This window comes from Salarias fasciatus, chromosome 17 (genome assembly GCF_902148845.1).
Source record: "Salarias fasciatus chromosome 17, fSalaFa1.1, whole genome shotgun sequence".
Classification (NCBI taxonomy): Eukaryota; Metazoa; Chordata; class Actinopteri; order Blenniiformes; family Blenniidae; genus Salarias; species Salarias fasciatus.
Genome location: NC_043761.1, coordinates 9,664,408 through 9,676,467, shown reverse-complemented (window position 1 = coordinate 9,676,467; position 12,060 = coordinate 9,664,408). Strand labels below are relative to the sequence as shown.

Below are 12,060 nucleotides of genomic sequence, written 5' to 3'. Positions count from 1 at the left end.
GTGTGAGCGAGTGTGTGGGTGTGTGTGTTGTACATCAGTTTGTGCTTGCATGTGTTGCTAGTTGCATTAGCATCACAGCGCAACTTCTACAGATTCTTTGGCAGGAACACAAGCTTGTTCACCATGTCTGGCTTCAGACAGGACCTCTCACAACTCACAGTGTTGCCCGATGTACTGAAAATTCTCTCCGATGGAGAGCTGGTGGCCTGCATGCACAAGTATTTTCTTGCCATGTTGCTGAGCCGGGGAAAGTTAACTTTGTATGTTCTCCACCACAGCAGGGGGTCCTGTTCGTTGTCAATCGTGGGGAACTGCAAATAGGCACTCAGCTCAGCCTCTATGGCAGCAGTCTGGCTTTGATGACGGGGACGTCATCAACAGCAATGTACTGTGTCTTACATCTCGGATCCAAGAAGGACGCCACATCCAGGAGCTCTTGTGTGTCTCTGCCTTGATACTTGCTGTTCATGTACTCCAACATTTTCTTCTTGTTGTCTTTTTGTCAAGTGCACCTCTCTTTTTCCAGCTGTGTGAGACGTGGCGCACCAACTTTTTGCACACACCCATTGCATGGCTGATCCTGTTGTCACCTCTCACTGCATGTTCAAGAGAAAACAGATGAACAAAACAATACATAAATTACAACACAGCTAAATAACCACATATTAATGCAGATTGTTCCATCTCTCTCTCTCTCACTCACACACACACACACAAACTGTCTTTCTCCCTCTTCTGACAAAAAGATATTTAAATGAACGGAGTAAAACGTACCTGTCGCCAGGTGCAGCCTGTGTCCAGAGCACTGAAGCCGCGTCCAGTCGTTCACCTCCAGCGCCTTTATCATATTAGCTGCGTTATCGGTGGTCAAGCAAACCTGTTGGTCCTCCTTTAAATCCCAGTCCGCTAACGCAGCTCTCGTCTCATGCGCCATGTTATCCCCAGTGTGCTCCCCAGGGAAGAAAGGCGCCTGCAGACAGCGGGTCTTGAGTGCGAAGTTAGTTGTAAAACAAAGTGGACCGTTAAACTGATGTAAGGCTCCGTCGTCCGGCTCGACCACAGGTCCGTGGTTGAAGCAAAATAATCAATTTCACTGAGCTCGGATTCAACGTTCATTTTGCATTGATTGTAGAGTTTGGGTATGGCCACTTGATTAAAATACGCTCGGGATGGCATTCTGTAACGCTTGTCCAGGGTCCGAACCATCTTCTGAAAGCCTTCTCTTTGAGACGGTGTACACGGGTACCATATCTTTAGCAATGTGGCTATAGCAGCTGTAATTTCCTTTTGTCTGGTGGACGTCGACTCGTATGGCGTAACGCTACCCGAACGAGTCAGCAATCAAACTTTGTTTGGGCTTACTTTCGGACGACTGGGAGGCTGCCGCAGATTTTTTTCATTGCTGTACACTCGTCGTGCAGCACGCGGTGGTGTTGTTTCAGGTGGTGAAACATGTTCGTTGTATTGCCTTGCTTCGTCCCAATTTTCGCCAAGCACGACCTGCAAAACACCTGGCTCTGGTTCACACCCTCTTCTTTAAATCCAAAATACCTCCATATAACAGGGAAAGACTTTTTTTCCCCCACCAAACTCGTTTCTGCAGATTCTGCAACCGCCCTCTGTTGTTTTGCTTTCTCCGCTGCGTGTAGCACATGTGAGTGTGTGCAGTGTCGCCAACTCCCCAGTGACAAAACTCTCTATTGGCTGTCCTAGAAGTCGCTAGAAGTCGCTATATGACGCCATCACCTAATTTGCATAATTTGGCAATTTTCATGTAATTGTAAGGAGGAATAACGCCGTGGGAGAAGCAAAAAGTGAGCTAAAAACAGCCTAAATATGTTTAGAACTACAAATTAACTGACAAAAGTGTGACAGTGAAGAAACATTTAACATGCCCATCCTGCTCCGTGACCCAGGACGGGAGCAGCGGTGCGGATTTGCGCACGCTCGATTCATTTGAAGTGGGGAGGCGGAGCGGTGGGGGTCTCCTCTCTGCTCTGACTTGCAGCAGGGAGCGCTGCGTGAGGCTGACCGCTTGTGAGCGCTTTGGGACGGGGGAGGGGCTCACGCAGCACCCGCTGCTCACTGAGGACAGCAACGAGACGTCCTGTCACGTCTCCAGAGCACCAGATAAAGTCGCTAAATTTGTCGCTAGTCGCTTTTTTAAAAAAAAAAAAAAAAGTCGCTAGAGGGGTCTGAAAAGTCGCTAAATCTCGCGACAAAGTCGCTAAGTTGGCAACACGTCTCCCTCCTGCCCCTCCCTCTGATGTTTCTCATTGGCTGCCATCAGCTGTCAACCAGCCAACGAGGTTTGTGGTTGGCTGGCCCGGCCTGTGCACGGACAAGCTTACATGCAGGGCAAGCAGGGGAAATCTTGATATCGTCGATTTTGAGAAACTAATGTCCTGAATGTTCATGTCACGATATCGATGTGATAACGATATATCGTTCAGCCCTACTCGGTATGCTACATATGTTACTGTGTCCAGCCAGAGCACGTGTCTCTGTTATGATTGTCCAGTGTAACAGAGAGCCGGGGTGCGAGGGAGTGTGTGTGTGTGTGCGTGCGTGTGTGTGTGAGAGCAGGCTGGATGAGGCCATTTATCATGTTGTGGAGCCAGTGAGGCTGAAAGAATGGCAGAGAGGCTTGGAGGGAGAAAAAGAGATTGGCCTTTCCTGATTGCCAGTATTTGTGGGTAATAGCCTAACACCTTGCTGCCGTTTGGTCCCGCATGTGTTTGTGCAAAGGCCGCGCACGCGCCCGAGCCCGAGCGCGCGTACGTGCGCTGACGCTGTCAAAACCCTCCCCCGTGCTGTTTGCTCCAGGTTCACCTCAAATGGCCGAGAAACACAAGCATTCCAGAGAAAACGCCTGTCTGTCTCCGCGAGAGAGGCCGGTCAGCGCCATCTTCCCAAACCCGCTTGATCCCGCACAGGTGAGCACATAAATAACTAAACATCGAAATGTCAGTTTTGAATTTTGGGATTTAGTACAAAGAGAGTCCAGGTTCAGAGCGGAGATTGCATGTTCTCACTGCGTATGTGGGCTTTTCAATCTGCAGACATTCCGTCTTCTTCCCTTAATCGAAGATATTTGCTGCATTGCTCGCTCTCTTCTGTGTATTGTTGTTATTGTAACACAATAAAAACATTGCAGTCACACGTGAGGTGCAGAAACAAGGTCACATTTTGTCCTGTACAATACATCTCAATGGGTCGCCAGTCCACCTGCGGGGGGGGGGGGCAAACGCCTCCTGAACGCGGGCGCATGCCGCAAGGCCTTCTGCAGCTGAGAGGAGCAGTTTTTCAACAGCAGCTTTGCAGAACTGATGTTTTATTAAAGTCTTTGCTCTTATTCTGGCCCAAGAAAGGAAAAAAAAAAACAAAAAAAAAAACAAGCACGCACATTCCTGTTCGGCGAGCTCGTGTTAGCGCAATAACAGGAGCTGACAAGAACAACATGATACTGCAGCTCCTCTTCCCGCTGAAGGACAGTATGTAACACAATCACACACTCCGTCCACAGTCACAAAGCTTCGGGAACAGAACAGTCGTGTGTTTGCCTTTACAAGGCCATCCGTGCTTTACGGTCAGTGTGGGCGCCTTTTCGTCACACTTCCCCTGGCTTTGTTCGCCCCGTTTGTGGAGAATCCCGCAGAGAAATGGATGCTGGAGGGCTTAACGATTACTCCCAACCTCCCAGCAATGAAATGCTCGATATCAGCTGGTGATGCAGCATTGACTATTGGAAGCATTGATCACTAACATCGGTGACTGTGATTAGAAGATGAAGTCAGATGATGGAAAATCTACACAGCTTCTTCTGACCATTTGTGGCCCTTTCTGTCTCTCCTATCGAATCTGTTCTGTAAAGATTGTACGCCATTATCGCCATTCGATATTCGAGTAATTCTCCGTTCGCTCAGAGTTGATTCCTATCGTTGTTGTGTGGAGAATGCTCTGCTCCGTGCCGTAATGCTTTCCCACTGTAACCTCAACAATTTCTCCTCCACGCAGAGAGCTCCCACGCATCAGATAGGCGATACCACTTTACCAAGGAGTGACCCCAACCTCTCAGCTCCAGATAAAGGTAAAAGCACTATATTTAGCATATACTTTTTTTTTTTTTTTTTTTTTTTTAACATCCTTGACTTGGGAGCCACTCTCAACCCTCGCAGAGACACTTGAAATACCGTCTTAGTTTCCAGGGAATCCCCACAAACTTAGAAAAACAACAGCGTTTTATTATTATGCTTCTTTTCCCCCAAGTATATTGTCAATTAAAAGTTAGTGCAGTCTCATTCTTCATTACAAGTCCCCAGTACGGGTTCATCAACTGTAATTTCTGAGGAGAGACGGCTCCCGTCCGAGGAGGATATTTATGCAGGGCTTCTGCCTCCGGAGCAGGCAGCTCATCTGGTTTTTTTTTTTTTCTCTGGCGCCGACGCCACTGTCCGGGGCGGGAGTCGTCTTCTCTCCACGAACGACGCGCGGCGCGCGCCACGGCTTGACCCCGGTGTGGCAGGAGGCATCTGTTGCCACGCAAACTCATACAAACACATGTACGCGCTGTTTGGATTGCGGCGTTTCATCATCCGCCGTACCTTAAGTGTGATGAAAGAGCGGGTAGTATCTCCGCAGCAGTGATGGATGCGCGTGGCATTGCTATAAATGACTACAAATCTGCATAAAAAGGTTTATTTTTTTTCCTGAATGAGCACAAAACAGCGACGTGCCTTGCGGAAAAAGAAAAACTTTCCCGGCTTTCTGTCGAAACAAGGTCTATATACCGACACTTTAAAATTACAGGGTGCAATTGCTTCCCTGTGATTCACACATAAACACTTTTTCCATGAGATTTAGGTGTGATCAGTAAATAATGCAGCGAGAGATACATAAACTGCCACAATATGGTGACATGACACCTTTATGCACACGGCAGCGATAAAAGTGTGCGAGAACTGAAGTGTCGTTATTGGAACCTCTAATTATAGCTCCACATAGTGCTGTTAAAATGTGGCAATCCCTGTAAAACACAACAATAAAGAACATTGTCAGGCAACAGATTGCACGTTTATGTAAACTTATGTGTCTGATTATGTTTTGTTCTTACAGAAATCTTCACACTACGTGAGAACAGAAAGTTTGAACAGCTCCAGATCGAGTGGAGACCATCTGAGGTCTTCCTCACGTTGTTGATTCACCGCTATCAGGACAAAACAATTACTTTGATTTCACGCCAAATTGCGCAAAAAGTTCACTGAACAAGGCAATAACTATCACTGCATCACATGCCTCTGATCTGTAGTAATCAGTATTCAGTCAAACATATTACTTCCCCAGGAGCTGATTTAGCGTCTTGACTTGTTGAACTAAAGGAACGACGGCTTTGAAGGGAGGAAAAACAAGGAGCAGAATAGTGGAATTAAATCCTCTGCAGCTTCTCCAGCAATTAAAGACGAGAAACTGGGACACATCGGGTATGAAAGACTGTGACAAGGCTCTGAATGCCAGGAAGGCATGCAAAATAAGAATATAGTCACAAAAAAAAAATACATTTAAATATCACAGTTGAGATTAAAGAAAAAAAAAACAAAACTCAGTGTTTCTTTTTTCGCTGGATAAAACTACTAGTGTAGCCAACAGTTAAGCGAGCGATGAGCCGGTTCTCGTGAAAATGACACATTCTGCCACGTTTAATCACCCCGTTTGAACCCGTGTAGGTGTGTGGAGGCAGACGAGACCAGAACAAAAGACGACGTGATGATGAATTTAGACATTTTAATTAGTCCAATTTATTCAAAATGAAATGCATTCAGCTCTTCAAAAGAGGCTTAAAATCTTCTGATTAATATGGCTATGGAATAAGTGGTAATCTGGGATTAAAATCATCCTTATGTATAGTTTTACAAAAAAAAAAATGGCCTCATGGGAGCTGTTTGGATGTGCTTTGATTCAGTTTGATTGACGGTGAGCAAACATACTTCCAGTTTTTATCAGCTCCCTCACCGAGCGCGTCGAGTCTGTGGCATCGTGTTGTTTGTGTTGCATCCACTTCGAACCAGTGAGCGCAGATGAAATAACATCTGCCGCTCTCATTCTGGCAGAATTGGTCCAGGGTTTGAATCTCGTCAGGAGAGGTTTCGATCGACATTTTTAGGATCATTAAAATACCGCGAGAAGCGGCAGACGTTTGCTGTGGGAGGACGGGATTGATCCATGAAGACCTGGAGCGGCGCGCTCGCCCTCAGAAGTAGATGCAACATGATCAGTGAAATGCATCACCGTATGAGGGGAAAAACTGATCATTCCAAATGATCCATTTGTTTACCATGTGCTGTCTCATACTGTCCTGTGTAACCCATGCCTTTGTCGTGTTTCCATGTGCTGTAAAGTGAGACCCACCCCCAGTAGCTGGAGCCTAGACAGTGTCAAAGAGCGCGCCCCGTCCTTCTCTGACTCTGTTGGCAAATTGCTATGTCCCCCCGTCCCTCCTAGGCCACCGTACTCAGGTAATCCGGCTGATGGCAATGAATCTGCCCCTGAAGAATGGCACTAATTTTCCAGTCTGGCTTTTGACACCTGGTGCTCTCGCCGCCGCCGCCTCCCTGCGGAGCGTCTCCCCGCCTCAGACTGTTTTCTGTTTTCTGTCTTCCGGCTCTAATTCCATCTCCTGCAATATGCCCACCTGTATTTCCTGCACTAACCAACCTAATATCTAGTTTTCTTTGCTGCACGATGTTTGGTAAAGTTTGGAAATCCCTGCAGACTCGGAGAGGATTAAACTTTATCCCAACTAAAATCCCAGTAAATTCCCAGATTCGTATTTCATTTTTCAGCTCCCTTGACAGATGCATGTCATTACATTTCAACAACAGTTTTCTCCACCATCGAGTCAAGATGCTTTCTTTTTTTAAAACTTATTTACAGATGCGACAGTCTTGACTCATTCCCTGGTGTTTTCTGATGTATTGCTTTGCCCAGCAGCATAATAAGCAGAAGGGGTGGTGTTTTTTTTTATGTTTTGTTTTGTTTTTTTGCTTTTTTTTTTTTTTTTTACTCTTTCTTTGCCCCCATTGCGTAGAGCAGGAACAGCTGCTGGATGTAGAAACAGCTCAAGGCGGTCAGAAGGACCGGCGCAACATCAGCGCTTATTTGATTCATTGATGCTTTAAGCCACTGGCCCTCTCAGCTCCATGTGTGTGTGTTTGCATGACTCACACTGTCTCATCCTGGTGAATGGGGTAAAAAAAAAAAAAGAAGAAAAAAAAAACACTTCTCTAATTTGAATTTGTCCTCTTTTCTTGTGTTTCTCTGCCTCCCGTCTGGCTGTCAGCAGGCTCCTCGGCTAAAAATATGAGGTCGCAGTCTCCCGTCCCTTCGTCCAGATCCCCGCAAAAGGTGGGTTCTCTCTTTGTTAGTCACCTCCGCTGTTAATTTGATTTCCTAGACGATGCCTGACCATACTTCCTGGAAACATCGGGATCTTTATCCTCCACTGCTGATGTCTTAGCAGCCAACTCTGGGGTCTTTATCCTTCTCATAATACAGAGGGAGCTTCGTGTTGCTGTTCAGTGACGCCGTTAACAGCTCCGGTGCTGCTGATTTAGTAGTTTTTATGTCAAGGCCCGTCCCAAAACAGACCCCGAAACAGGACAGGCTGGAGGGAATTCATGGCGTTAGTTAAATGTGCACCTGCCATCCGCCAACTGTCACACGCTGCGTTTGACTTGAAGCCCTGGGAGGATGTCACCTGGCGTGCCTGCTGAAAAATGCAAAAGCAGATGGATTCCTGGATTCATTGACTTTTAAAAGATCGAACCCCTCTTTTCTGTGTAATATTTTGCTGCCGGGAATGTTGCCTTGAGCATCTCTCAACATGTTTTTAAAATACAGATAGATAGATAGCATCTAAACCAAACTATGTGCCCTTCACTGCAGATAAAGACATAAGATTATTTTAAGATCATGGAGAATCTTTGACCTCAAGATTTTTTTTTTTCCCCTGTATGTAATTATCTGCAGATGAACTGATTACTTTCACTTTGTCTCCAAGCTATGATTTATTGTTAATGAGCCTCTTAGTTAATACCAGTCTGCAGAAGCAGAAGAAGGTGCAGGAGAGGTTAACTCAGCGCTGAGCGAGCTCTTAATGAGGGTAAAAAGTTGTTTTGAAACACCGGTGAACCGCAGCTTGTCTCCCACTTGTCACGAGCGGCGGCGCTAAGCTCGCAGCTTTCGCTGCAGGTATGATGTCTTCTTACTTGTGACAGCCGCCGAAGGAGGCGGCTGCTTTGTGCGCGAGCGTCCGCCGTCCGCCCGTCTTGAGAAATGGAGCGAGGGAACGGCTCCGGATCGCAAAGTGTGAGTGACGGCTTGGCGCTCGGCGCGCCCCGTCAATCGCGTTTCGTGCGCGGCGGAAGTGTTGCGTGCGTGCCGCTGGCAGCAGCCTGAGACGGACCAAGGAATCTCAGCGGGGAAACCGGGTCAGGATACCGAAGCTACTTGTCAGCAACTGTATTAAATACAGTTCATCACGCTCAGCCTGAACGCGAAAAGGTTTGTCCGCTCAAGCAAGTCGAATGTTCGCCTCCCAACAGCACAGCCTCACCCATCGGTCTCTATCGTCCACCACATCCAATTAAGTTTTAGCAGATACCATGGCGGCGTTGTGTAATCGCGTAGAAAAACATTCTGATGAGCGATCGGATTTTTCTCGCGGGGGGAGCGCGGCATATTGTGTTTTCTCGTCTGGGTGCACACGTCTGCTTGATGGAGTGGAAAAACCTGGCGCTCCTCTATCTGTTCACTGACTCAACTTTTTTTAATGTTATTTATTGTTGCTGTTTGGCCACGTCAGCACCAGGAGGCAGGAGACGGCGGGGCGGGCGGGGCGTACCATATTGTGACAAGCCTCGTCACGGGATGCGGCTCAGGAAAGCAACTCCCCAAAGTATCCAGCCAGAGACAGCCTGAAAGTTTTTTCCTTCTTTTTTTTGCCGCTGGATTCTTCGCTTGAAGTTTTAATCAGTTTAACAAAGAAAAAAATATATAGATTGTCATAAATTCTTGAGAATTTGTCGTGTATTTTATTCAAGACAAGTTAAAACTCTTTGCTGCTGTTGTGACTCTGGGTGTTTCCATCGATCACTCCATGTCGACCTGCCAGCTGCTTTTCTCGTCCGTCCAGCTCAAAACACATTTTCTTAATTAGAAGCTTGTCAGGTATCATTTACGTTTGGAATTGAATCACGGAGCTCGGCGATGGCTCCACCGTTTGACAAATCAAACTTGATTTTGTTTCATCGTTCTGGTTTGAGTAATTTGAGTTTAACATTTCAATTTGAAAACAGAGGGGCTCTCATTTTGCTAATGGATGGAATTATTAATGTAGTTAAAAAAAGTACTTTAATCAGTGTCAGACTCGTGCACCTCATGTCATGAGCTGCATTCTGACTGCAATAATTCGGATAAATCTGAGGATCCCTTGCTTGTGTTTTGAGTTTTTAACTTGCTGTCCTTGTCCCTCGCCCGTCAGACCACAGTGCCGCCCTTCACCCCGTCGCCCACCGAGTGCCAGTCCACCAGCCTGGTCTCCAACTCCCCCGTCCTGTCGGGCAGCTACAGCAGCGGGATCTCCTCCCTCAGCCGCTGCAGCGTGTCGGAGGCGTCGGGCACCGAGCTGCCCGCCGGCGACCACCCGCCCCACCCGCTGCCGCCGCCGCCGCCGTCGTCGTCGTCGTCCACCCTGCCCAACTCCGTCTCCAGCGGCTCGGACGAGCCCGTCCGCCGGGAGAACAAGACGCCGCCGCCCTACAGCGTGTACGAGCGCAACAACCCCCGCCGGCCGGTGCCGCTGCCCCACAGCCTGTCCATCCCCCCGCAGGCGGACCCCCCGGCGCTGCCGCCCAAACCTCACCAGCTCCGCACGGGCAGCATGAAGCTGGACGGGAGCGCCGACCCGCGGGTCCCCCGGCCGAGGCCCCTGCCCAGGAAGGTGTCCCAGCTATAGGCGGAAAACAAACACACACACACGCACACACACTGGCGTATTTTGCACTTTTCTACTCGGCACTCACTTTTTTTGTAATCCTCAGTTCGGCATTCCTGATACCCCCCCCCCCAAATGACAAACACAAGCCTCTCGATCGACAGCTGGTGGGAACAGTGTCGCCTCGTGACAGTTGGATTCACTGGAGGGCATTGCTTTGACTTTGACTCGGTCATTCCTCACTTCTAGCTCTCGTCCCGACACAAGTCCGCCACGACGAGTCCCGATCTATGTTTACCAGAACGGTTCGGACAGATGTGACCACCTCACATACTGTATATGTACATTGGTATGTGTGAGAGTTGTTTTTTGCCTTAAGTATTGGAAACAGAGTCTTTTATCTGTGAGTCTTGCACGCTTCTTTTTTTCCCTTTTTTTTTTTTTTTTTTTTTTTTTTCTTTTTTGGGAAACAACTCGGTATATTTCTATACTGTATGGCTTAAAAAAAAAAAAAAAAAAGGTGCTAGAGGCCTCGAGTATGCATTTCAGTGAAGTGTAGTATAGACAAGGGTGTGTTCCCATAGTCATATCCACACAAGCAATAGTACAATGAAGCCAAACTGAAATTTTTATTCATAAAAACAAAAGAAAAAAAAACATTTACATTTAAATTTATGCTTTTAACAGCAGAATTTTCCATCTCCTCCTGAAGTTGGGACCATATTTGGTCATTTTCCTTATGCAAGAAGAATTTGGTGGAGTGAAATTTGGCACTAATAACAGGCGCTTTCAGGCTGATTTAACTCTGTGTGGTTGCATGTAAATGAGGAAGCTGGAGAGGCTGTCTCCGGGAAATTGCCTCCTTGACAGAGTTCTTCTTTCTCTTGAGTCTTAAAATCAAGAGAAAGAATCTGGAGTTTGCAGCGAGGCAAAGGGAGCCGCACGAATAAACCCTGGAATAAATAATGTATGTGAACACACCCTGTTGATCCTGCATGATGTACATGACAACAGATATTGTGCCAAAGGAAAACTGAACAGTTCCTTGTAAGGAGACTTTTTTTTTTTTTTTTTAAATATTGGAAAGTGTTTTTAGGAAAGAAATTTTGGAAGTGACTTCTCCCCCCCCCCTGAAAAAAAAAAAAAAACCCCAAACTAAAGTCTGAACTGATCACGTGGATCGTCAGACGAGCACAAACGAGATTTCGTAAAAACAGTTTCACTGTCAGCAGTGACCTCGAGAACTCACCAGGACTCATTTCCTTTTGGAGAAATATTTACAAACTAATCATTGTCAAATATTTGTACAGTTGAGATTTACTTTCTGTTTAATTAAAAAGACGGACGTGAGTCGACTGCACTCGGCGTCTCGGCAGAGAAGTAAAAGACCCTTCGGCGAGCGGATTTCACACTGTTTTGTAAAATAGAGAACTTTTCTGGCAGAAAATATTCGTCGATTCAATTCTGTGCAACTTTTTTGGGGGGGGCGCGGGAGGGGGGAGGGTAGCTTTAGTATTGTTTGTATGATTCATTTTTTGTATGATTGATTTACTTTTTGATTTGTTGTGAATTTTTGAGATTAAATATTCACATTAATCAGTACTTGAGAACTTGTAAATTAAATGAGATTAATGTAAGTATGCCAAATATTAAATTTGTGTATTACATTTAATGTAAATATTGTGTTTTTAACAAAATGTAGCTATAACAATTTACAGCTTTGAATGTAATGTTGAAGCAGCAAATTATTATTATAAATGTTCAAACTTTTATGGTTTTGTGAGTGTAGAAAAATTACAGTCATGCATAATGACTCCTAACTCATTTACAAGTTCAATAAACTGGCCTATGTAATACAAACGGACTTATGGATGACTTTCTGCGAGATGTCTCTGAATCGTGCCGTGAAATGTATCTCATGCAGTGTGTTACGTCAGCTGTGTGCAAGTAATTAATGCTGGACACAGCATGCATATATGCAAACTACAATGTAAATGCATGCATGCATACAATATATATGTATATATATATATATATATATATATATATATATATATATATATATATAT

General features: G+C 46.0%; 1 protein-coding gene across 9 annotated transcripts in view; it reads left to right on the top strand.

Moving 5' to 3' along the window:
* The window catches only part of dock4b (dedicator of cytokinesis 4b), a 109,505-nt gene extending 98,454 nt beyond the window's left edge, over positions 1 to 11,051 (top strand). For 4 of the 9 annotated variants that reach the window (XM_030113822.1, XM_030113819.1, XM_030113821.1 and 1 more), the window contains 5 exons: positions 2,827 to 2,936; positions 4,018 to 4,090; positions 6,396 to 6,512; positions 7,337 to 7,401; positions 9,539 to 11,051. In XM_030113822.1, coding sequence (XP_029969682.1) covers positions 2,827 to 2,936; positions 4,018 to 4,090; positions 6,396 to 6,512; positions 7,337 to 7,401; positions 9,539 to 10,012 — 839 coding nt within the window. In that variant the 3' untranslated portion in view covers positions 10,013 to 11,051. The remainder of the gene's footprint in view (positions 1 to 2,826; positions 2,937 to 4,017; positions 4,091 to 6,395; positions 6,513 to 7,336; positions 7,402 to 9,538) is intronic. The other 5 variants (XM_030113825.1, XM_030113818.1, XM_030113820.1 and 2 more) reach the window with 4 other exon arrangements.
* The last annotated feature ends 1,009 nt before the right edge of the window (positions 11,052 to 12,060 follow it).